This window comes from Rhodnius prolixus, unplaced genomic scaffold (genome assembly GCF_049639745.1).
Source record: "Rhodnius prolixus isolate KJV_2025 unplaced genomic scaffold, Rpr scaffold_2, whole genome shotgun sequence".
NCBI classification, from domain to species: Eukaryota; Metazoa; Arthropoda; class Insecta; order Hemiptera; family Reduviidae; genus Rhodnius; species Rhodnius prolixus.
The window spans coordinates 28,157,171-28,181,401 of record NW_027411592.1 but is presented as its reverse complement, the minus strand read 5'-3'; the positions used below and the strand labels follow the sequence as shown (position 1 = coordinate 28,181,401).

Sequence of the window (24,231 nt, the reverse complement as noted above, 5' to 3'; positions counted from 1 at the left end):
GACAACTCATCAGCTTATTTGTATTTCACTAAATTCCTTGTTTTTAAAGAACACATGAAAAATTCTGCATTCTTTTGTTTTGATTAATTGACTTCATCTATATTTTTATACCAGCTTTGATAAACACTAGTTCCAGAGCTTTCAAAGCAGCTTGACTTTTCGAGAAAATTCTTATTAATGTAACTTGTTCTCTAGTTACCACTTGAGAAGTAAAATCTATGACCGCTAAGCCATCTGTTTACAAAATAAATAAATAAATAAAATACACATAGCAACTTCCTCATCCTTACCATTTGTCTAAATGTTAGCTTCTGGAGACGCGCATTTACCTACCTTGATCTGTTTCATCTACTTGTATGTAGATGAAATATCTTAACAGTGCACCTGTTTAGTCTTCAACCCCAGTTCCGACTATCAATTTTTATTTAGTAATTCCTAATGAAATTCCTCTTTTTATTCCCCAATTCTGTTCTAGATAATGATTCACCTTGAATGACTACATCTAACGGTTGAAAATTGAGTAATTTATCCTTAGCTGCCGCATTGGGATAGCTCATGAAATTACTATACAAATCTCTTTATCTTACCAAGGAATTTATTGTTCCTCTTTTTAAGACCACAAACCACCAAAAGAGAACTGATCGATTATCATAGGTAGCCGTGCATTGCTCTTACCTTGAGTCTCTAAATCGCACCTACTAACAGAAAGTCTTGATTGCCAGGGCGCGAATCATGTCAGCATGTTATCACCAATTTAGTTTCCAACTTTGCTTTATTGACAAATAATTTACCACTTTCTCTAACTCTTACTAGCTCTAAATTCTTCCTTTTTTTTAAACTTAGTAATGAGCAAAAGAAAGTACCTTTTAGGAATAATAGGCCACGTTCCTAGAACCAACCTTTACAAAGTCTAATGCCTGATCAAAAAACTCGCAAAGCGAACTAACGTGGTTAGCTATCAATCTAGCACTGCAACATCACACAACAAAATAAAAAATACTAGATTAAAAATGATAATAAATTCATAAATTTCAGAAAATAAAATTGAATAAACATTCTTTGCTTAAACCTAAGTCAGGTTAGTTCTGCTTCTTAAATTTTCAATTAAACATTGCAGTAATTTTATGTTTAAACGCGACATTTTCGCATCAAATGAAAATCTGGAAGTATAAGCAAGATTCGATCGATATTTGAAGAAAAAGACCTTAAAATAATATATTTGTTGAACTTTTGACAGAAACAGTGCATGTCGTAATTTATTAAGAAATAATTTTTGTGTTCTTAAAAATTGGCAGCAATCCCTAAATTCCAGCAATTTATTGGGTGGAAAATTATTGTTCATTAACAAAGGAAAAACTATAATGAAAAAAAGTAAGAAGAATCATGAAAGATAAAAGTTTATTATTTTTCAAAGTAAACTACAACAGTCATTAAGCAGTGGTAAGGTACAGAAATATATTGTAAATTATGAAAAATTAATAATTCATATTTAAACATACACAGAACAATGAGTTAATTGGTAAAAATGTGGTTCGGTACGCAGGACTGGATAATTGTAATCTGGTGAAGAAATTTCAGCTCCCCTAGATAAGTCTTGAAAAAAATTTCCTGGAGAAATATTTCAGATAAATGTTGGAAGATATACATTCACATTTGCAATAAATATACCAAATTTGAAGTCGTTTTACAGAAAATCTAAAAAAAAAAAAACCTATTCAAAAAACCGCCACTTCAAGTTGGAACATAAAACCTTATTGGTACCTCTCTTAATGAGACCCAAATCAAATATCAAATTTGAACTTTCCACGATTTATCATCTTTTTAGTTATTCTGAACACACACTCTCACACAAACAAAGAGCAGCAAGTTAAAACTGACTTTTCGATCTCAGGGGTTTCAAAACGTACATTTTCGGTTAAAATCTATACTTCAAAATCTGTTCGATCGCAATATCTGCTCATCTGCAAAAATTAAGAGCTAGTAAGAATTGTTTATTTAAAAAAGATCTTTCTAAATATACAATTACCATTTTTTTTTTATACATTAATTCAATATCAATCACAATATCTACATGATAATTTGAAAAACTTCATATTCTGCGAAAAAGAATATAATCGCATAATTTGTTAAGCAAATCATTGTAAAAAATCGATTTGTACTTTTAATTACTTGTGGATGTAAATGATTTTCAACTATTGCTTGTTTAATTGAGCTAAAAAAAAAAAAAAAAACTAAAATCATCTCAATTAGACTTATGAGACAAAGCGAACTATTAGTTTCTATTATTATTTGTATTAAAATAGTGACTGTCAACATTCAGCAAGAATATAGGAACATAAATTTATATTGAGTGCAAAATTATTTTTTTAGTAGTATAAGAATAGCAAATGGTGGGCATAACTAAAATTACTCTTAATTGCGCAGTGCTTAAGTAGGTTTAGTGTAACAAAAAAAAAAAAATAAAAGAAAAAAACTACCAGAAGTTTCGACATCGTTCCAGGTTAACATTTGTTTATAGAAAATTTTTACTGAACTAAAAAGGCGAATTATTACTTTATTGAAATTCAACATTCAAAAATAAATTATTGAAATCGAATTAAAACTGTCCGACAGGAAAGTTTAAGGGTTGATCGTTAAAATTGCACGAAAAGCGCAACGTTGAAAAACGCCCAATTTCATTTTTTCTTTTTTTCTATAAAAGATAAAATTCACAAATTTTCTTTAAAATATAGGGCTTATTCTCGTTAATAAGTGTAACTTTTTGAAACAACTCAAATCTTATAGATTTCGAAGAAACTTAAATTTAAACTAAATAATAAGATTTCCAAGGGTCGTGAATGAATGAATGTTAGGGTTAACACAGTAATTCTCCAAGAAATAAAATAAAAAAAATTTCTGCACAGAGGTATTTTTATCTTAAAATGAGTAAAACTTTATAGATGTATAAAATCGTTGAAAATGATTTCTTAAAAATCGGTTTTATCTGATGAGTTCTGCCTGTTGGAGGCAGCATACATCAATTCAGCACGAATTATTCTTTCTCTGAAGAGATGATGGATCAAAAATTAATACTGTTCTTTCTCTGATTTCATGTTTGCAGTTTAATATAAGTCTCTAAAAAAAATATTAAACATGTAAACAAAATGGATTTTAAGCTAAAAAATTATACAATTGAATTAATAAATCAACGTTCGTTATTATTTCAATAACGAAATAATCAATTTGTTATAAAGCCTTGGAAAAATATGTATCTAGTAAATATATGAGGTATCCATTTCTAAAATTAACCTTGTATAAACTACCTAGTTTTCGAGAAATTAAAGAAAAGTCTGAAAACACTATTTTGGCCATTTTTTAAGATTTTTAATCTTATCATAAATAATTAAAATCTGATTTTGAAGAATTTTATTAAGAATTAGAAGAAGAAGTTTTAAAGGAGTTCAATCTCTATTATGGCAATAATTGTTTCTATATAATTGATAGTAACAACAAAATTAAGCTATTTAATTAGATAAGAATCTTTTTGGATCTGTACGGTGTGAAGGACCGTTTCAGACATGGGATATGTATTGTGTTTTGGAAATGTATACAGATTTCAAGAATGAATAAGTTTGGAAAAGAGTTATTTTTGTAACTGTTTCACGAGGAGAGAAATAAGTTGACTAAGATCAGTTTCAGTGAAAATCATGATGAGCTTTGTTTCTAATCAGTATCTTCAAATTTTTTTTATGGGCTCTGGGTCGTTTTCGTCCCAGAACTTAGACGAATAGAGAAACATATTCTGAAACCAGTGATACCAGTATCTTAATTTCTGAAAAAGTTGGGAAAAGGATCTTTTTGGAAGTGAAACATATATTAAAACAAGTTAATGCTAATAATGCCTCAAAATTTTATTATCATACCTAAATGAGGCCCATTTTAATCATTTTTAAGAGAATGTCTTCTATATTTGCGATAACCAAGCATAACCAAATCATATTCCTCATAAACCCAAATACACAAAGTAATTAGAAAAAATAGGATTCCAATTCCTAAATGGGCAATTTTACTTCTTTCATAATATAAATTCTAAAATAAAAGAAAATCGCAAAACATTATTGCTGGAAAATTATAAATTATCAATATACTCACTGAAATTATAATTATTTATAAAACATCCTCAATATGAAACTAATGAAAAAAGTACCTCAGACACTAAAGTTACTAATCCAGATATTGCCACAGATGTTAAAAAGTACATTCCAGGAACGATACCATTTAAAGGATCATACTTTGTTTTTTCGTACTTTTTCTTGATGAATACAACGCTGGGCAAATATTAAAAAATTTATACATTTATATAAAGATTAAAAATATTAAGATTAACAAAAGAAAAATTGTTAATATTCACCTATGAATGATTCTTGCAGCCATGTTGCAGCAATTAGCTATAATAAATCCTACACTTCCTAATATTTTCGTTAGAATCCAAGATATTACTAAAAATCCGAAGGAAAGATATGCCATTATTTGATTATATCTGAAACAAAAATCAATATATATGATGCTCCTCTCAATCTCAATTTCCTTGAAGCTTGAAGATTTTTAAATACTTAAATACTTAATTCATTAATCGATAAGAAAACAATTATTTAATAATTTAATGGCGATGTTTTGCTCCAGCAAAGAAAATAAAATCATCTAAGATCTTTTAAATTATCGTATGTAAAGCCTAATCTATCTCAAAAATACTTCTGGATAATTGACTTCTCGCTAAATCATAAGTTGAGATGGGTGAAGAAATCTGCTGCAAAAAATAAAACGGGAAAGTTGGAAAACCAAGAGTCACGCCTTGGGCCTCGTCCCTTGTGGGATATCTTTAGTCCACAATTTATTAATTACTACAAAATTAAATGTGTCATTTCTGAAGTAAATATGCAAACCGAGAAATGAAATGTTTTCTTGAACTAATTTTTACGGATTATTAAAGCTACAGAGAAAATGCGCGAAGTGCAGTTTTAAGAACGAGAAAATTTGTATTACAGAACAGTGGATGTGCCCCCATTTTGCCCGCATTTGGATCGGGCTGACTTGGAGAGAATGTTTCATCATTTGAACACTTATTTCTCATAACTATCGTCCATTTAAAGGACCCTCTAGAATGTTGTATTAGCTTCATTCGTAATGGGCGCATTAAGTAATTTGATATATGTTTATTCCCAACTTTTCTGAAAATATTTGTCTTAAAAATATTGTTTTTTTGATATATAAGTTTTCCAATGATGTCACCTATTTAAGGATTGTCCAAATGAAAGTATGTTTTTCCTATTGCAGACCGTAAATATGAAAATGCTTATGGAAAGCTGAATTGTCCTGGGAACGGAAAATAATTGGTACTCCAGCTTTTATTAGTCTAGAGAACGTAACCCCTCACTTTGAGGCTAACACAAAATAATTATTCAAAATAGAATATTCGAACATTAACAAAAATAAAGAGAAATAAATCAAAAGTTTTACACAACAGAATTTATTTATGAGGTGGAAGTGAGTGAAATTAACTCAATTAATTTTTTACCTATTAATCTGGGAGGCATTCATTGTCGCCAAAGCAAAACATTCTGTTGTTCCATTTAAGGCAAGAAGAAAGACGGCAAAGCAATGTGTTCGTAAAAGAACTGTAGCTACACTATCAGCTAATGATTTACCACCGTAAAACAATAGTAATAATTTGGAATAACTTTGACCGAAAAAGATAACTAATATTCCAAGGCTGCTTACACATCTTAGTAATTGTTTCAGCACCAATGCAGCTTCAGCCATTTGTTCCTGCAAATTATAATAAAGTTTAATGATTTTTTAAATTCTTCGTACAAGAAAACAAATATGTCAACAATTTGAATGCGACCTCGGGACATTTAATTTTTAGGTACCTTATATCAGCTAGTAGTATTTTTTTTTTCAGTTAAAATTTAAAACTTACATTTATGACTATAGATTTATTATTTTTTTCAAGATTAAAAACGCATGTTTTATAAATTATACTATCAACCCTGATTGCACTTGGATTGAAGAGTTTGGATACTTCAGAACAAGGGGGAACTAGGCAGCCTTACAACAATATTAATATTTTGTTGTGTTTCCAAATAGAAAACGTTAATTAGTGGAGTCTATCTCTATATTAAAAATCGAAAATACGGACGTAAGTCATCTAAGTAGTAGTTGTTACATTAAAGACAGAAAAATTAAAAGATTGAAATGAAAGGCTAAGTAGATTTTTTTTTTTTTTTTTTGAGAATATCCCAAACTCCTTAAGAGGAATGTAATATTTTAGAACTGCTTTACACAAGAAAAACTGCAATTTACAACATAAATAAAGCCTTGGAAAAATATGTATCTAGTAAGTATATGAGGCATCCATTTCTAAATGTGCATTAGCAGCACATTGGCTTTTCTAGAAGTACGAGTAATTACTTATTAATTCCACTTAGTTTATTACCTCGTTTTGTTGGCGTATGGGTTTGTCTCTATGTACCAGTTGAGTAAAATAGAAGTAAGCACTTTCTTCAATAGGACGAAAAAGAAATCGCGCTGCCAGGGAACCTAAATTATTGACTACATCGTAAATTCCTTGTTCATAAAAAGATAGAACATTGAAAAGAGTCATTACATAACGCTCTCCTTCAGTTAATATCTGTTTTAAAATTCCTTGTTTCAAAAAACTCCAAGTAAGTGTACAAAGCCTGATATCAACGGTTGGCTAAAAAAAAAGACAAATATATAAATAATAATCATGATAATTTAATTTCTGAAAAATTATTTATTTCTAAATAACTTATGGAAAGAAAATTAATAATATAATAGAGCAATTGACTTTTAATGATAAATTAAATCTATCTTTTTCTTTATAATTATTCCAACTAAGTATCAGGTGTAATATAAAAGTAAATTATTCTATCTTACAAGTGGGCTTTACGCTAAACTATCTTTTGTAATCGTGGACGAAGACACTGATTAGATTCCTTACCATTAATTCCTTCTACCATTTGTTATTTTTTATTTATTTTTAGCTGTTAGAGCTTTACATCAGTACTACAATATTATCAAATATGATAATATATTTTTCAAATACTTGATAACATTTCTCTATTTGAATTTATCTTCACCTTGAGGATTTTCTCCATTCTATATTACTCTTTTTCTTCAACCTATAAATTTTTATTATTGCGGCGGCACTCCGCCTCTATCATATCCATAGAATACTAAACCAGAAGAGTCTTTATCAGACACAATTTCGAGATAACCTACGCAAACTACACAGTTAACGAAGGTTGAGTCTACAACTATTTTGGGAGCGAGAAAATTTCTCTGTAACCAGCTTAGTAATATAAAACTTAGGGAAGATGCTCTAATGATTAGTATTAGTGCCAAGAAACATGGCTTGTCTTCTGTTGAACTAGCTTTCTCTATGTTGAAAACGAAGAGGTATCCTCAGAAAAAGTAGGTGTACATTTGTCTCAACGGCTCTACTGATACCCTCTAATAACTGCAGGGGTTGGTTTTGTTGTCCTGAAGTGCTTGAAGACATGTGCCAGTAGAAAGAGTGCCCACGAATTTTGAGTCACTGCAACAGCTCTACAGCAGAGATGACGATGAGAAAGAATTTGAATTCTTCATTTTCAAGCTGTTTGCTCTGGCTTCTAGCGTTACGATGCTTCATGCCTTCAATATTATCGGGAAGGCAGTGAACTGGTAATGCTAAAAATATGGAACATTGTGCTCCATGACTAATCACAGCGAGTGAATCGAGCAAGTAGACAGGTAAGCGATAGAGGGATGTCAGTTCCCCAAAACTGAAGCCCAGCATCATTTTACCAGGCATAAATGGCTTGGCAGGCATAGAAGATGAAGGCGAAAACGAAGGCTAGTCACACTGGATTATTACTTCTAAAAAGAACTGCTCATTTTGCATTACAATGGAAACATTTCTAATGCGGCATAGAAAAAAAAGTTAAATAAGAAATATATAATGGACAGGAATATCCCAGGTATCAAAATACATCTTTGCAATCGAGCATCTTCCCGCTCTGTAGCTTGGCACATAAATAGTCACTATCATAACACAATAATTAATAGGTTTAAACGGTTACCTGCCCGGGAATCCACTTAGGAAGGAAATCGGTCAAACTATTAAAAGGAAATTCTTCTTTATTCTCACTGATTTGTTTCCTTTTATTTATATAATTATGAAAATACACGCAATAAGCTGATGTATAACATATCTGACCTACTATTTGGGCAACTGAAAATGCCACAACAGCAGCGTTAGGTTTCCACAAGACAAGACAAGTAAATATTATTGTTCTTAGAGATACACTCAGAGATTCAATCAGGACCTATAAAACAAAATATACATTTAAGATCCATTGATTATTAAATAGTTTAGGTTATTTCTATTATATTATTTTATTTTTTCTTGACAGGGCAGAAGCTCACACTAGACTATTAACGTTGTTTACAATAAATAAAAAGCTACATGTGGGATTCGAACTGGAAACCACCCACTTAAAAATCCGTTCTTACCACTACACCAACACCCATCTTCATTGATAGGAAAATGAAACATTGTATACAATTGTTCATTTGTAAAAATTTATTTATAGGTCCAAAATGAAATTGGTAGTCCCTAGTCAATAAGAATGAATGATAAATTCATCCCCCTAATAGCAGTAAGCATCATTATAATTGTAAGACTGAAATTACAGTTAGACCCTTAGCACCAAATCCTGTTCATAAAAATACAACTTAAAAAAAGTACTAAGTAACTAATAATAATCTTCTGGAAAGAAGTTGCAGGTCATGCAATTATTTTTTAAAATTTTTATTGAGACTGAACTTTTAAAAAATATCTATAACAAGTACCGATTCTGGAGTTTTCTGTCATAACTAAAACCATGGTTGCTTCAATGTTCAGCATCAAGAGACATAAGAAATCATCATTGAGGGAATTAGTTTGAGATAAAAATATGTAGTTGAAATAGTTTTTAAAAAGAGTGAATTCGCAGCTTGTTCGGAATCCGGGACTGTGCGTGGGAGAAACAATTTAATTATTTTTAAAAATGTTTGGAACAAAAAAGGTATTCAATTTTTTTTTATAAAATTCTAAATTCATAAAATTAAAAATTTGTTTTTAATAAATTTGTTCAGAAAATTGAGATACCTTTGTGAAATTAGATTGGAAGTCATAAAGCCCATCAGTCTTACGATTAAGTTTTAATTGTTAAGTAAGATTAAAAAAAAAAAAAAAGTATTTTATTAAGTAGCAAATTTACTTACTCTTAGCTTCACAAATAAAAATGCTTGAGCAACTAAATACATAGGCTCTACACACATTCCTAATACACAACTTACACATATTGCCCATACTCCAATTGAATAGTGGTTTGTTATACTTCGATCTGGAGCAGAAAGTACATATAACCAAATCGCTCCGAAGATTATGCACTGAACTATGCACAGTGGAACCCTAATAAATACAAATAAAAATTAATGACAAATCAAACTGTTAACTGTAACTTACTGTAAATTATGAATATAAGTATGTTATATATGAAACTGAAGCTGTTGACACTATAAATCATTAATATTTGTAAGAGAGTTTAAGAAAACAAGAAATTGGTACAGCCATGATCTAGCCATGATAGTGTTGGAGAGTCGAGGAGACTATTTCCACTTTGAAAGAGAAGTCAAACAGGGAGATCCATAGTCACCAAGCCTATTTAATTCCATTTTGGAATAAGTGTTCTAGGGTATGGACTAAAAAGGTAGAGATTAGAACTAACGGTGGCCATATAACGAATCTGTGTTAAACGAATATCATTATTTGTGCTAAATCCTCCGAGGACATAGTCGGAATGATAGATTAGATACATAAGAATAGTAAAGAAGTTAGTTTGTCTATCCAAAAACCCTGAAGATAGTTCTTATGACGTACGGGAGTGCAACAATGTACATTTAGAAGAAAAAAAATACTAAATTGGGTAACCGACACTGCCTACTAGGGCCAGATTATTTTATTCAAGGACAGTACTTCGAAAGAGGTTAATAGACGCATAACTTTGAGCTGGAAGAAGTATTGGGTATGAAGTTTATCTTCAAAAGCAGCATTTCTCTTAACCTTGAAAGACTAGTGAATCAGAGATGCATTGTTCGCTGACTAATATTTGGTACGCAAACCTGGTCCCTCTCCTTTAAGAAGAATGTTCATCGCCTTCAAGTTACTCGAGGTCGAGAAAAAGAAGTATTCGCAACATCTTGCCAAAATTTCTGCATATTTATTAGAATTATTAATTGATTCTCTCTACCTCTCTTAATTTAGGGCATTTTAATCTTCTATCAACTAAGAAAACTATTCGGAATATTTGCAACAATATATAGCTTTGTATTAAACTTAAGCCATCACTAGTTGCCTTTTCCTTCTAAATTTCCTATTGAAACTGAACAATTCTATTCAAAATATGTAGTTAATATTATTAAAAAAAATCAACTTGCAGTTTAGTTTGGGGCTATTCCTTAGCCGTGACCTCCAATTTTCACTAGGGAAGTGGTTGAGGGATTTTCTTCAAACTCCGAATATTATCAACTCATTTAATCATTTTTTTTTTTTAATTTAAGGCGCGTTAATATCTCAGGTTTTTGGCGCCCGGAGCTTTTTCACTGCTGGCCTCCCGATTAGTGTTCTCTCTCTCGTTACAAACAACACTGTTCATCACCGCAAGTGTAAGAAGCTCCTTGGAAGAGAAAATCTAAGGGCCAACAGCTGGATTCGAACTCGGGATCTCTACGAGAGAATCCAATTGGTAACATAGCTAATTTCTTCCCTAATCTGTCCACCAATTGACCAGGGAATAAATTTGTATTACAATTAAATCTTTGAACGTTGCAAATTACGTTTAAAGTCAAGAACAATTTAAACGCTTTTCAACAATCTAAATATTGAAAGTTGGATGGGGTAAGAAAGCTTCAGCTTATTTGATAAAGGCACGAGGAAATTATGTATCTGCAATAGGCTTTCATATCATAATAAATGTAGTATTTCCCTATTGCCGACGAAATACTTCATAAGTAACCATTCTGCTTCTTAACTAGAGAAAACATTAAAGATTTTCTCAGTACAAGTATCTTAACTACTGAAATCTAGTATGCCATTTTCCATAAAAAAATATTATTCGTATATGTTTGATTCGCGTTTAATTCTGAACTGCACTTGAAGGAAAAAATAAGTACATAAATGCACTTATTTAGGGGATCATGCCATCACCTATTTACTGAACCTGCTATAGATTTAGGGACTGAAATACAAGCAGATACAAAACGTAAGTTGTTATACAAACAAAACATCAAGTTTGAGCTTCTTACAATTTTCGTTTTCATACTTTGATAACTCCACTTTCAGTCTATGCGTTAAAAATATTCTTTTCTCAGAGTGTAGTCATATCTTATCAGTACATCATAATGTACTGGAGTCAACGTTTTGTGCTTTAATTACATTCACTAATTTATAACCTTCCCTCTTAGTTTGCTTATCTGCTTTCACACTATTCTGCTAATAATAACCTTTTAGCTCTATAGCATAAGAAATATTGTATTGTCCTTTTATTAAAAACAAAATTTTAATTTTGCTAAAGTTAACTATTTAAATTAACGACGAGTACAAATAAATAAGGACAGGTTTAAATAAAATATATATATATATATATCCGTTCAAAATTTATTTAATTTCTTGATACAAATATCGCTTAGAAAATTCTTATTAACAAAAAGTTGGCATGTAATTGCCAACATCCCAACACATTTTTTTTTTTTCAAATTTCATTATAAAAACCTCCTAATAACAATATCAAATTGCAATTTAAGTTCTATTTCTTTACAATGAATAGAACAAAAAATAACATAAAAACGTAAACGAAACCTCTTCCTAATTATTTCTTAAAATACAATAAGAAATTTTCTAATTAAACAACAAAAATAATACCGACATACCCAAACAATAAAGAAAAGACGAAAATCCTTATTATTCATAGAGATTTATAAAAGGAAATTGTTTAAATAAACTAAAACCAGAGGGATAAGATAAAAGATGTAAAATTTGTAGGGCCAAACAATCTTAAGTGCAGTAACTTGCCCTTTTGTGGATTTTCACAATGATATAAAATAAACAGAAAGAACATATTAAGCCTACTTAATAAAAAGAGGTGTTTCAGTCAATTATGTCTTTAAAACTAATCTGTAGATATTATTACTTCAAACTTGTCGCATGTATGGTAACAATCACAAAGGAATGTAATTACAGAGCCCTAAAACTACTGTTGTTTAAAGCGACGTTTTCTGGCGCTTTTTTTTTTTTTGGTTTGGTTTAGGGCATTCAACTTTTGTCATTCTTCTTTGCTTCTTTTTCCACCTTCTTTTTTTTTATTTATGCGCTTATGATAGCTTTGAGCCAAAGAATTTATTATTGAAACAATGAAATAACCCACCATTGCCACAACAAAAACTTCAAACGCTGCTGCAATAGGACTAGAACTAACTTCTACATTTGACTGATAACCCCGATGAAGTCGAGCTCGTTGCATCTGTAACATTCTTTGGAGAAAATCTTGTAATGTACTGCCAAACACTGGTATTATTCCCAAAATTTCCATTATATTTTTAATCAAAACATCACTAAAAGCTAATATAACGAACATGGTTTGCAACGTCATTTTAATTACAGCCTTTCCTATAAGCGTAGCACCAAAAAATGTCCAAAATGGAACTAAGAAATGTCCACATGTAATTCCTGCTAGATCGAAAAGAGGATTTGGTATTGAAGCACAGACTAAAATTCCAAAAAAGCCTACTTTATTTACTAACTCTTCAACCATTAATTTAGCTTTGTCTAGCATATTCATATTTTCAGGATTTTCTTTTTTCTTTTGCAATTCTTCGAATTCTTTAAGATCATCTACATCTGGATCATGGCCAGAAAGACGTGAAGCTTTTGCCATAAAATAAGGAGGTAATTCACCCAAAGCAGTCCCGGCACCCCACATTATTGCTTCCAAGTGGATTTTTCTCATTATATTCCAAATGCTGGCAGTCCATGAGATATCAATTTTATCTGGGCATATAATATCATCAGGATACGGTGGCTCTGGGAAATTTAGACTTCCACATTCATAAGCTGCTAAAGTGACGGCTGCAATATGAGGTCCTAAGTAAAGGAGAAACGTATGTAAGCCTGTCCCAAGACCTATCGAGGAAAGAACACCCAAACCTATCCAATAAGCACTCCAAATAGCTTTCTTTCTAACCAATTCTAAAAATGGTACATGAGGTCCATCAACATTAAGTGATACTAACAAACAAATGACAATCACAAAAACAGTGAATAAAAGTCTACGGTACTGTGATAATTGTTTAGTTACTGAAACAATTTTTATAAAAGATTCTCTGATAAAGAAATCTACAGTCTTAATGGGTTTTCTCCATATAACTAGGTTTTCTCTTTCTTGTATCTCCAACTGACGGGAAGAGCTGCTTACTCTTGATTCCTTGGTGCTGTCGCCATTAGAGGGCAACTCTCCTTTCCTCTTCATTTTGTTCAGCTTCTGCAAACCATTCATCATTCATATGAAAATCTCAAATCTATGTTTTGCCAAAGCATTACAAAGACTAGTACTCAACCAGTAATTATTAAAAAAGGATTAAATAATCTACAAATTTGCATCTATAAGATTTGAATAACATTTTCCTTATTTTTAAGAAAGGAGGACTAGGTTAGTTTAAGAAAGATGGCTACGTTTTATGGGGCAAACACGAAAATTTCCAGAAAAAATCTAAACAAAATCAACAAAATAAACTATAAGAAGAACCCTCACCCAGATCATGATTGTAACCATACACCATCATGCACTGACGTTAAATCGAATAATTTTATTTAATTAACATTTTCTTATCTAATTAATTTTCAGAATGAAAAAATATTAATAATAAAATAAAAATTCCTACTAGTACCCAAGAACGCGCGAACGAAAGAAACTGAAAACACTTGAAGCTAAGACAATTGCTTAACACTGAGAATACCACTACAATAAGTTTCACAATTTAGTTTATTCATAAACAATTTCCTTTTATTTACTGTTTTCTATTTATGCAGTAACTCTTAAAATTTTACTTACGTAATCCACAGCAGATTAATAACTTGTGGCCAATTATGTTCGGTACTTCGAGTAAGGCAAGCTCTTCGAAATGCTTCTCGACTCAGAAATAAAATAGTGGATTCTAAGAGTAGAAGGCGAACATTCATAACCCCTAGTACAGCCTGCGATATATTCCGCAAAACAAATGCATTTAAAAGGAATGTTACTATGCGGAAACCAACCTGGAAACAAATTTTTAAATTTTTTATAAAAAATATGTTCTCGTATTAATTAATTAATGCAGGTGGAAGAGAACATCTTAAATTCAAACTTTTTCACTGAAAAACTAAAACGTAACTTAAGGCAATCTCAGCTGATTTTTTTAAATATAAAATATAAAATATCCATTTATTATCAATATTTTACTTCTTAACAGACCTTGTTATTTGAAAGTCGAATGTGGAAAGAAATACAAATTTAACAGCCACTGAAACTTCTTAAAATATGTAGATAAAATGTGTTATTATATGGTTAATCTCTACGTAATAAAAATAGCATATTTTAAGATCTAATTTACACAAAAATAATAAATTCCTATTCGAGCAGTTTCGTAGGACGTACCAGCAGACTTGGGACTCTTCCTTGTAGGGAACTGAGAGCACAGATTGGCTCAAGCGTTATCTATCTGGTTCTGATTTAACCAAGAGACCAATAATCCCGCGACAGAAGACAATTGTAAGAATAATTTAAGTGGTCAGTTCATTATGAGTTAATTCTTTCTCCACTAATGCAGGGTGCAAATTCATTCGTGGAGATTTATGCTCTTATCTATTGTGCAGCACTGCAGCTGGATGCAATAATGCAAAAATATAGAGTCTGTTTGAGCAAGTGTGGCATTGTAATAAACAGATTGTAGCCAATTTAGCTAGGGAAACTTCAAAAGAGGAAGAGATTCTAAGAAAAATATTCGAAATTCGCGCTAGTATATCACGACTGAATTCGCAGGGTAACACGTAAGATTAACAGGCATGTTACAGATATTTTAACCAAATACAGGTCCCAGAATGCCTTAACACAATTCAAAACAAAAGCTTTGTGTGCACAAGGAAATATTAAAAAAGGGTGCAAGGAAAATGGAACAATCGGATGTTTAACAATGATTATATAAAGAAGTTTTATAGAAATCTTAACAAAGACTTCAGGCAAGACATGGAAAATGGGTCCAATGCTTCTCAGATGGATCTGCTTGAACACTGGTCTTCTATTTGGGGCTAAATCTGTGAACCACAATGAAGGAGCATGCTGGATACAGGACAAAGATATGGGGGTGTGGTTTTTGATTTGGTCCAAATGAGCGCAATTGTCTATGTAGCCATAATTTACCCAACTAATGGTATACATAGTTTGAAAGCAAGAGTTACCTACTGAAATGGATCAATTATTTCTTAAATCACTCTAAAGAGATATCCTTTCTTGACTGAGAAAGGAAGACATAAATTGTTCAAAGAAGGAGAAGGTGATAATCTGCAATTTGCCGCCTAATAACCTTTATTATAGACTTTTTATAAATGATATCCTGTATAAGAACTTAAATTCAGTCGCAAAATGATCAAAATTAGATTTTAACTGAAGATGGTTTAAAATTAGGCGCTAAGAGATGCAAGAATAACAGTTATCAGATCAGATGTGCGAAGTACAAAGAAACATCGTAACACGGCTGTAAGCTTTACAGATTAAAAGACAACGTACAAATCTACATTGCACTCCTAGATACTGGAATTCTTTTCTGTACCCAAAGTTATTTATTTTTGGAGAAAGTTTTGACTCAATGGCGTACGAGAAAAAGCACAGTTGTTAGAAAAGTGAGTTCATTAATCAGAATTAAAAGAGAGATATTTAACACCTCTTGGTCAAAAATAAAATAATTAAAAAAAATGAAAAATTATTTTTAATGAAATAAGATCTGAACATGAAAAATATTTAGTAAACCTGCATCTCTTGCTAATTGACATGTTTTTCAATTAAAGTACATAACCTACTCAGCTTCATTAATTTCAAAAACATTGTTTGGAATGGAAATGGATATCATTTTCTGATGGTACAGAAAGAAAAAGAACCTATTTAATACGATACCAGATATCCAAATAGGAACTAATTTGCTTTTTGACATCTTAAACCAAACATTACAGTTGGAAAGCTAGCTTTAAAAGTTCATCTGGCTAAACGGAAACATTATCTTCAAATACTTGGCCATGAATATACAAGTAAAAAAACCAAGATTTTGTTAATAACTTTGTCAATGTTGGTTTATTATTCTGCTAAATAGAGAATATCTTTTCATATCCAGCGTTAGAAATAGAATACTCATGTCATACATTTAGGCTGTATGTTTCGCTGGTAGATAGTTTTTCCTTTAAAATATTTTTAATACTGCAGTCAATAACGATTGACAAGTAGAAAATTTTAAGAAGTCTAAGAACTAAAAAGTGAACACTAACTTAACTTCAAGTTGTGGGGCCGATTTTATTTCCCAAATAACTTTCTCAATTTGGCAAAATGGTGGCAAAAACTATATGTGAAAAAATATTTAAACTCAGAACATTAAATATTTATCAATAATTCAATCAATTGAATCAAATCAAAAAATTCTTTACTGCTACCGGGGAAAAACTAACTTTTGAACATAATCTTCTCCAAACAGTTTGCCTAAAAAGATGTCATTTTTTAACAACTATTTTTCTAAATACCATTTTTTTTTTACTCAGGGGACTTTCCAAAACGGATAATTCTAGTGAAAACTGAAAATAAAAACTCAGCAATAACTAATAACTTTAAATAAATAACTAGTTTAAGGAACCATTCGACATAAACACAGATATTACACGTTTAAGTATTAAATAATTTGGTTCTTCATCGTATTCTCAGTGTAGAGAGAAACCATTGAAAGGTCTCTGTGCTGAGCATTTACCCGAAATAAGATCAATAACAGCAACAGGCCTTGTCTAGATCGAGAATCCAGGCCTAAGCCAACAAAGATTCACAGCTGACCGAACAAATCGAGCTACAACTTTATGGAGTACCAGCCTAAGCTCTTCTGCCTTCAACCTATTCCGATTAAGATCCTAAAGTTAGCCCTCACTAACATCTTAAATAATCAGCCGCAAGATGAAATAATGGGTGCTTCATCTTTCGTCTCACAAAATCTACAAAAAGGATTCGCCATGAGCCGCCTTTTGTAGAGGTCTTTATAAACTACCATGTCCAGTGACCAACAGACGCCTGAAAGAGGTCTGTTTGAGACTAATCAGCCATGCGATGGAAGAAAGAGGCAACTGGCCCAAGCACTGAATTTTGTAGGGCGCTCAAATCAAAGGCTGAAAAGTTATTTTGGAAAATAAATATTTTCAAATTATTATTTTTTGTAAAACAATCAAATATTATGTAAATTGTATGTTACTTCGTTTTTTAAAATCATAACTTTTTTTTCTAATTTAAGAATATGAACCCTTATTAACAGATAATTTGACCTTCAAGTAAGGTGAATGCTGCGAGGCAGACTACAACATCAGTGTTTTTGATATTTTGCGATTCAACATTTTTTATTGAGAACACAAGTATTATTAGCATGCATTTATCTGTATAATCATCCAAAGTTAAGAACGCAAGTATTAGCTACATTTATACGTATTATTTGCATAATCATCCAAAGTAATTTCGCACGAATTCATTAACAACCCATCGACCAACAACGAAAAGACAAGTAAACAAAATAAATAAATCATAATAATAATAAAGCCTCTAATTCTAAACGGAAGGGATCAGCACAGTGGTTAATCCATCACTGAGATCCCAGGTTCGAGTCCAGCAGTCTTGCACTTTAATTTTTTTTTTCTAAGAGCCTCTTACTAATAACTAAATGCTCGAACCTTGATACTACACTTAGAAGGCTCTATTGTGCTAATGGTTTCAGATATTGATGACCTTCAAATTAAAGAGTAATAATAACTATAGAAAGCGATTGGCTAAATTGGTAGTGCAAAGGAATAGAAAGCGGGAGATCCCTGGTTCAAACCCACGAGTGATTCCTTAATTATTTTTTTTTTCTTGGAGTTTAGCACAAGGTCCTGATGGGCTTGGCTTAGGTACGTAGCGACACCTTCGGCCATCCTTAAATTGGATACAATAAGCTTCTGGCTCTCCAGATTAGGGATCCCCATTTTTTCCTTGTCTGTTCTTTCTTTTTCCCTAGCAGGGTTGCAAGTACCCCAGGTTACTGAACCTCTGTCCTGGACACAAATAAGTAAATGACAATTTCATCAAACGTACGATCAGTTACGTTATACCTTTGGTATGAAACACTGAATTACGGGCGTAAGCCAAGTTCGCGGTCTTTGCAATCGTAGTAGTCGATAGTTTAAGCATTAACTCCAATAACTGCCGTTAAGAGTTGAGCGGGAGGAGAACTGCCATATAAATTTATTCTCGATGCCATCCCCGTAGTTGGAAGTACACTTGCTAGATGTGCGCGGTTAACTAGAGCTGGCTAGGGGTGCCTTCCCCTAACTCTAGTAGTCTAATTTAGTGGTTTGTTACCACTTCACGCGTTGGCCGTAGGAAGGAATTCAGTCTGTCCTTAAATGGGCCAAGCGGGAGTTGCAACTTGGGCACTTTTGTGTCCAGAAGGTATTGCACTTACACCAACTGGGGGGGGGGGCAGTGACATTTCCTTCTTTTAAAACGATCCCCGAGCTTGCATGGTGGGAACTGGTATGTCCGGAATGGACAAGTACGGTCCTAAAAGAACCCCTATTATTGATACGGGAACGGGAAAAACGGGAAGAATGTCCTGATTGGCTTGTATGTCCAGATAAGCAAGAGAACACTGCCCGGTGGTCGGCAATCGACTGAGAAGTTTAAGCCTTTTAGTAGTGAAAGACGAATGTAATAAAAATCAATGAACATGGTTCTCGGAGGAGCAGAAAAAATAAGCCCCGAATTACACTACCTTATTTTCGAATTACGCTTCTCAAAAGCAATGCGATACAGTAAACCAAGAATAAAAAAAAATGATTAACCATCTGAAAGCCTCTTTTTTCCTAACTTTATTAATTAATGAGTATTATGAGTGAGGGGACGTTACTATGTGCTCACAATCCCAAATTGTTGCACACGTCAATTGTCTCAGCAGCTGTGAATAAATTGTTGGGATTTTTAGTGCGAGTGCTGTTACAGTGGAATACCCGTAAATAAGCAAGAAGTCGCTACCCGATTCCCTATGGGTTTTCCAAAGAAATAAACATTTGTAAAAATGTTAAGATGCGTCAGAATATACATCCCCATGGCACTATTTTTTGATTGTGTTTAAAAAGGTGAAAATAAAAGAAAGGAAAGATTATTTGCAATGTCAAGCTGGATTCAGAAAATGCTTCAGCGAATTACTTGTTTCGAAAAGTGAAAATGCTTTAGTAGGATGCGGAGCGTATATCTGTGTTTCTGTACTCAAAGTCATTTTTTGACGAAGTTTGTAGGGCCACACTCCTCCACACGCCACTTAGGTTGGTCGAGCTGCGTAACAGGTTGTAGTAGACTTCTTTGTCCGCGCTTCCTCTACGATGAAAAGGAAGTTGACATGCGTCTTAGAAAAAGTGAGTCCTTGCTACAACCGGCAGAAGTCATCCTAATAGAAACGCCAAGGGGTTAAAAATTCTTTAGAGCTATACTTCGGGAATGGAGTAGTTATTAAAAAAAAAAAAAAAGCGCATTTTAACAAAGAAGTTTTATGTCAGGGGCTTACTTGAATTTATTTTTTAGGCAAAACTGTAGATTTATTTCGAAACAGTTAAAAAATTGTATGGAATTAAATTAGCAATTTAGTTATTTCATTTGAAAATTGTTGTCACAATCGAAGATTGGCAAGGTGACAAATACCCATTTTTGTTAATAACAGTTATTCTGAGTCGTGTTTCGACAAGAGTTGAATCGCCATGCCCTAAGAAAGTAACAGAAGTTATCCACCCGGAGAACTCACACTAGCTGGAGAGAGTCCACAATCTGAGAGATGATCTTCTTTCGACTAACCTGGCAAACACGAGTGAATCAATAGTCTAAAGTTTTGCGATACAGGGCTTTATTAGCGTCTTCTGAGAGAGTCGACTGTTGTGCAAAAAGATCTCATATGGTTAGTTTCGTTGAACTTACGTCTGTGGGACTCAAGTAAGTGAACTAGTAACAGACTACGGTTATCAAGACATCTAAAGTAAATCCGTCACAATATGTATGTTATTTTTTTAACTAGTCTTCAACTCTTCTGTATTTCTTAAGTGAGTGAAGAAAATAAACGAACCTTCATTCACGAGTTATTTGCTCGGGCAAATCTTATATTTTTGTATGTATATTGTGTGTAAAAGTGGACACGTTGAAATTATTTATACATTATTTCTCTAAAACCTATTCGTCTTCCCACCACCTATAGAACCGTTGTAGGCTTTTCAGATGAAGAACTACAAATCACAACTCCTCCCAAAATCAAAAATACATCCTTTACTCACCAATAGTGATTACATAATTTATTAAAAGTAATTTAATTATATCTGTTGTTATTTTAGCGTACCAGTTACCAATAAACTTTAGTAACTGCAATTAGACTCGCGGGAACATAATTATTTACCTAATTGGCAGAAAGACGAAGTCAGGGTTTTAGTTTTTAGACAAAAATGATACAGGGCATTCTACAAAAACAATATTAAACTGAATCACAAACTAGTCACGAATCAAATGTAATAAGAAATAATCAGAAACTGTTTTTTGACGGAAAAAAACAATTAGTTCATCTTAAAACTATCCCATATTCAACACGTTTTTAAGCCTTGTATGATTTAAATGCTGAAAAAGGAATATTTGTTGGCACTATAGAACCACTACAGATCACTTAAGCGCTGCGAAATTGGTTAAACAGGCACTCTGTATCAATTTAATCTACATATATGTTGACTAGCCTCAAAATAGTAGATTAAAAACCTCCCTACGTTTTATAATTTATGTTTGTGTTCTTAAACCAATACTCACATGATATAATTAAGTTGTGTAATGTAGAAAAAAACAGAATGAAGAACAGTAACGAAATTTATGTAAATCCTTGTGTGGAGTAGAATAATTTATTAGTATTTAAACCAAAATATTCTTAAGGCTAAAAATCCTTACACAATTTTCAATGTTACAAAACCTTTCACAAACTATAATATTGAGAATAATTAAAATACAATCATTAATAAATTACAGACTTATACAAGCCACTATTTACACTGAATAGATAGTAATCAATTTTGACTTTCTCTAACTACTTCTCAAATGGAAATACTGTGATGTTATCAATGGATTCAAAGTTAAAAGGTCAGTTGAAAATAATTTCTATTCTTGGAAGCAGCACTTGAGCAAGCCTAATGTTATGTTACCAATAAACTTATTATGTTTAACTGTCATCTTCAATTTTGAATAGTTCAAACTGTGCAAAAATGGCTCTTTCAGTGCTCTGCCGGCCTTCAAACAGTGTTCTCTCGTTACAGACGGCACTGTCCATCACCGGACAGTGAGATGTAAGAAGCTCCTAGGAACAAAAAATTTAAGGGCCAGAAGCTGGATTCGAAACAGGGATCTCCGAGTGGGAATCCAATACGCTAACCGCACAGCTAATCCCTTTCAATATACAATATTCTTGTTTTCAAAGAAGTCATATAGTAAAGATTAACTTTGCAAATATCAGTAAGTGAATAATTCAAAGAATATGTAATACGATATATAACTCCGATTATAGTTACTGAATGTTAAAACAAAAAATATAAAAAAGCGCTATATAGTGCCAATCTCAGTTGTTTTACTTGATGGTCATTCGAATTTCTAAACGTATAATATTCAAAATATCTGAACTTCAAATTAGCTCCATTTAAATTTGTAGGTCCACTAAAATTAAATAAATAGATTGAGAATGAACTCTTTAAAGCCCACAATTTGTTTTCTTAGTCTTGTTCATTTATTTTTTACCCATAGAGTAATATGTATTTATTTACAGGGTGATCCATTTAAAACGCACCAATCGTTAATAACGTTTTAGGAAAGCGGAAATCCGGAAAAAACTATTAAAAAAAACTGTTTTTTTTTTTGGTCTAGTTTTCAAATTTTCCAACCCCGATGCTGTATCTTCATTTTTGGCGGAGTTACGGCAAAAAAACTGATCGGGTTTCATAATGCCACTGGTTTTGTCAATGATTATGAAAACTCATAAAAAATTGTGAAAAATGGCATTGACCCCGTTCCGATATCCCTACTATTTGTCGAGATATTTAAGATCAAAGTTACAATTTTATCCATTCGAGGTCGGTTTTCAATATTAATTTTCCACCAGAAATACAAGTTTTGGGGGTCCCATGACTGCAAAAAATGTTATTTGTGGAGCAAAGTAAAAAAATAATAATAATTGAAGATTTTAAAAAATGTAATGGTAGTGGGAGAATCAGGATAAATTTATTTTACAATCAAATAAAAGCAACCATCACATCATTTTCAAGTGCAAGACTTGTTGACCTATGATTACGATAACGTATATCTTGCCTGGGGGGGGCAGGTGTTGGTCTAGTGGTAAAGAGCGTGGCTTTATAAGTGGGAGATCCCCAGTTCGAATCTCGCGTATGCAGTCATTCATAAAACTTAGGACATCATAATGATTTTTTTCACAATAAAACGTCATACATGAGATTCCAACTGGGGATCTTCCACTTAGAAAGCCACGTTCTCGACCACTGGACCAATACCCGCCCATCCCTGGCAAGATATTCTTACCGTAATCATTGGTCAAGAAGTATTAAATACTGGGTGCATTAAAATGATAGTTGCTTTTATTTGATGATAAAACAAATTTATCCTGATTCACCCACAACCATTACATTACAGAACATTTTTTAAAATCTTCAATTATTATTATTTTTGTTCTTTGCGTCACAAATAACATTTCTTGCAGTGACAGGACCTCCCAAAAAGTGTATTTCTGCTGGAAAATTATTAAATTAAAAAGTTATTAGCGATTGGTGCGTTTTAAATGGATCACCCTGTATATAAAACTATATAGTTACAGTATATAATATATATACGTAAGTTAATATATTTAAAGACCCACTGAGAATGACCCAGTGGATACACGTCATGCAAATATTAAATGAACAATAAGAATAAACATACAAATAGGAAAAATGCATAATAGGCCTTAAAAAAATATACCCTTATCTCCAAGTATGAAACGTCCTGACCTCTAAAAATCAATTAGGTATTTTCTTCCACTTAGTTAAGAATTGGCCTCTAATTTACATCTTAAACAACTTACCAAGCTTTAAGGAGAAGGGTATAAAAACATTAGCGAATGGAAAGTTCACAACAAACAGCTTTTTACATAATCAAAAATGCTGAAAAAAATAACTCAATACGTGCAATATTATAAAACAAAAAAAAAAATTTATAATATAAAAAAATTGAATGAGATATAATTAAGTAAAATACCTGGAAAATTATGTTAAAAGAAGCATTGTGAAGACTGCTTTTTAAAAAATTTTTTCCCATAATAGGCCCTAATTATGTCACATAACCTAACAAATACTTGAAGCAAGCATTTTTGTTCTTCTAGTAATAAAATTTGCAATGACTAAATTCATTTAAAATTATTTAATATCAAGTCAATTCTTTCTGTACACTAAACTACACTTATACTCACAAAGAGCAATCACCTAACAAGATGACAATCAAACAACGTGCACTACCCATCCACTGGCTATTGCCAACATGCCGACAATACGTAACGTACCTAATTACAGACTTTTATAAATACTATACAAAGTTCGCATATTCATCGCAACTCCCTAAAATGGAAAGTGATGTAATTAAAAAAAAGATTTTTTTTAAATTTTTCTATAGCAGCAATATGTACTGTAATCATAGTTTGGTGACGTATGTGGAATTGCAGCTGAGTGCAGGAAGAAATATATTCATTTGGTATTTGACTTTGCCGCGGAGTATAAGATAAATTTGTTTACAC

At 32.0% G+C, this 24,231-nt stretch overlaps 1 protein-coding gene across 7 annotated transcripts; it reads right to left on the bottom strand.

Annotated features, from left to right (window-relative positions):
- Positions 1-1,381: 1,381 nt before the first annotated feature.
- Positions 1,382-24,139, bottom strand: LOC141449375 (man(5)GlcNAc(2)-PP-dolichol translocation protein RFT1). Of its 7 annotated transcripts, none has more exons than XM_074118776.1 (10): positions 24,001-24,139; positions 14,196-14,398; positions 9,313-9,502; positions 8,127-8,372; positions 6,476-6,736; positions 5,555-5,805; positions 4,391-4,519; positions 4,187-4,307; positions 3,903-4,068; positions 1,382-3,114 (listed from the first exon to the last, which is right to left on the bottom strand). In XM_074118776.1, exons 2-9 carry the CDS (start codon positions 14,321-14,323, stop codon positions 3,919-3,921), a joined length of 1,476 nt encoding a protein of 491 aa, XP_073974877.1. In that variant the 5' UTR covers positions 14,324-14,398; positions 24,001-24,139; the 3' UTR covers positions 1,382-3,114; positions 3,903-3,918. The 7 variants fall into 7 exon arrangements, with proteins under 7 accessions (XP_073974877.1, XP_073974873.1, XP_073974874.1 ...); XM_074118772.1 differs by lacking the exon at positions 24,001-24,139 and adding an exon at positions 23,700-23,988; XM_074118773.1 differs by lacking the exon at positions 24,001-24,139 and adding an exon at positions 23,700-23,988 and having other exon boundaries at positions 1,382-1,961.
- Positions 24,140-24,231: the final 92 nt, after the last annotated feature.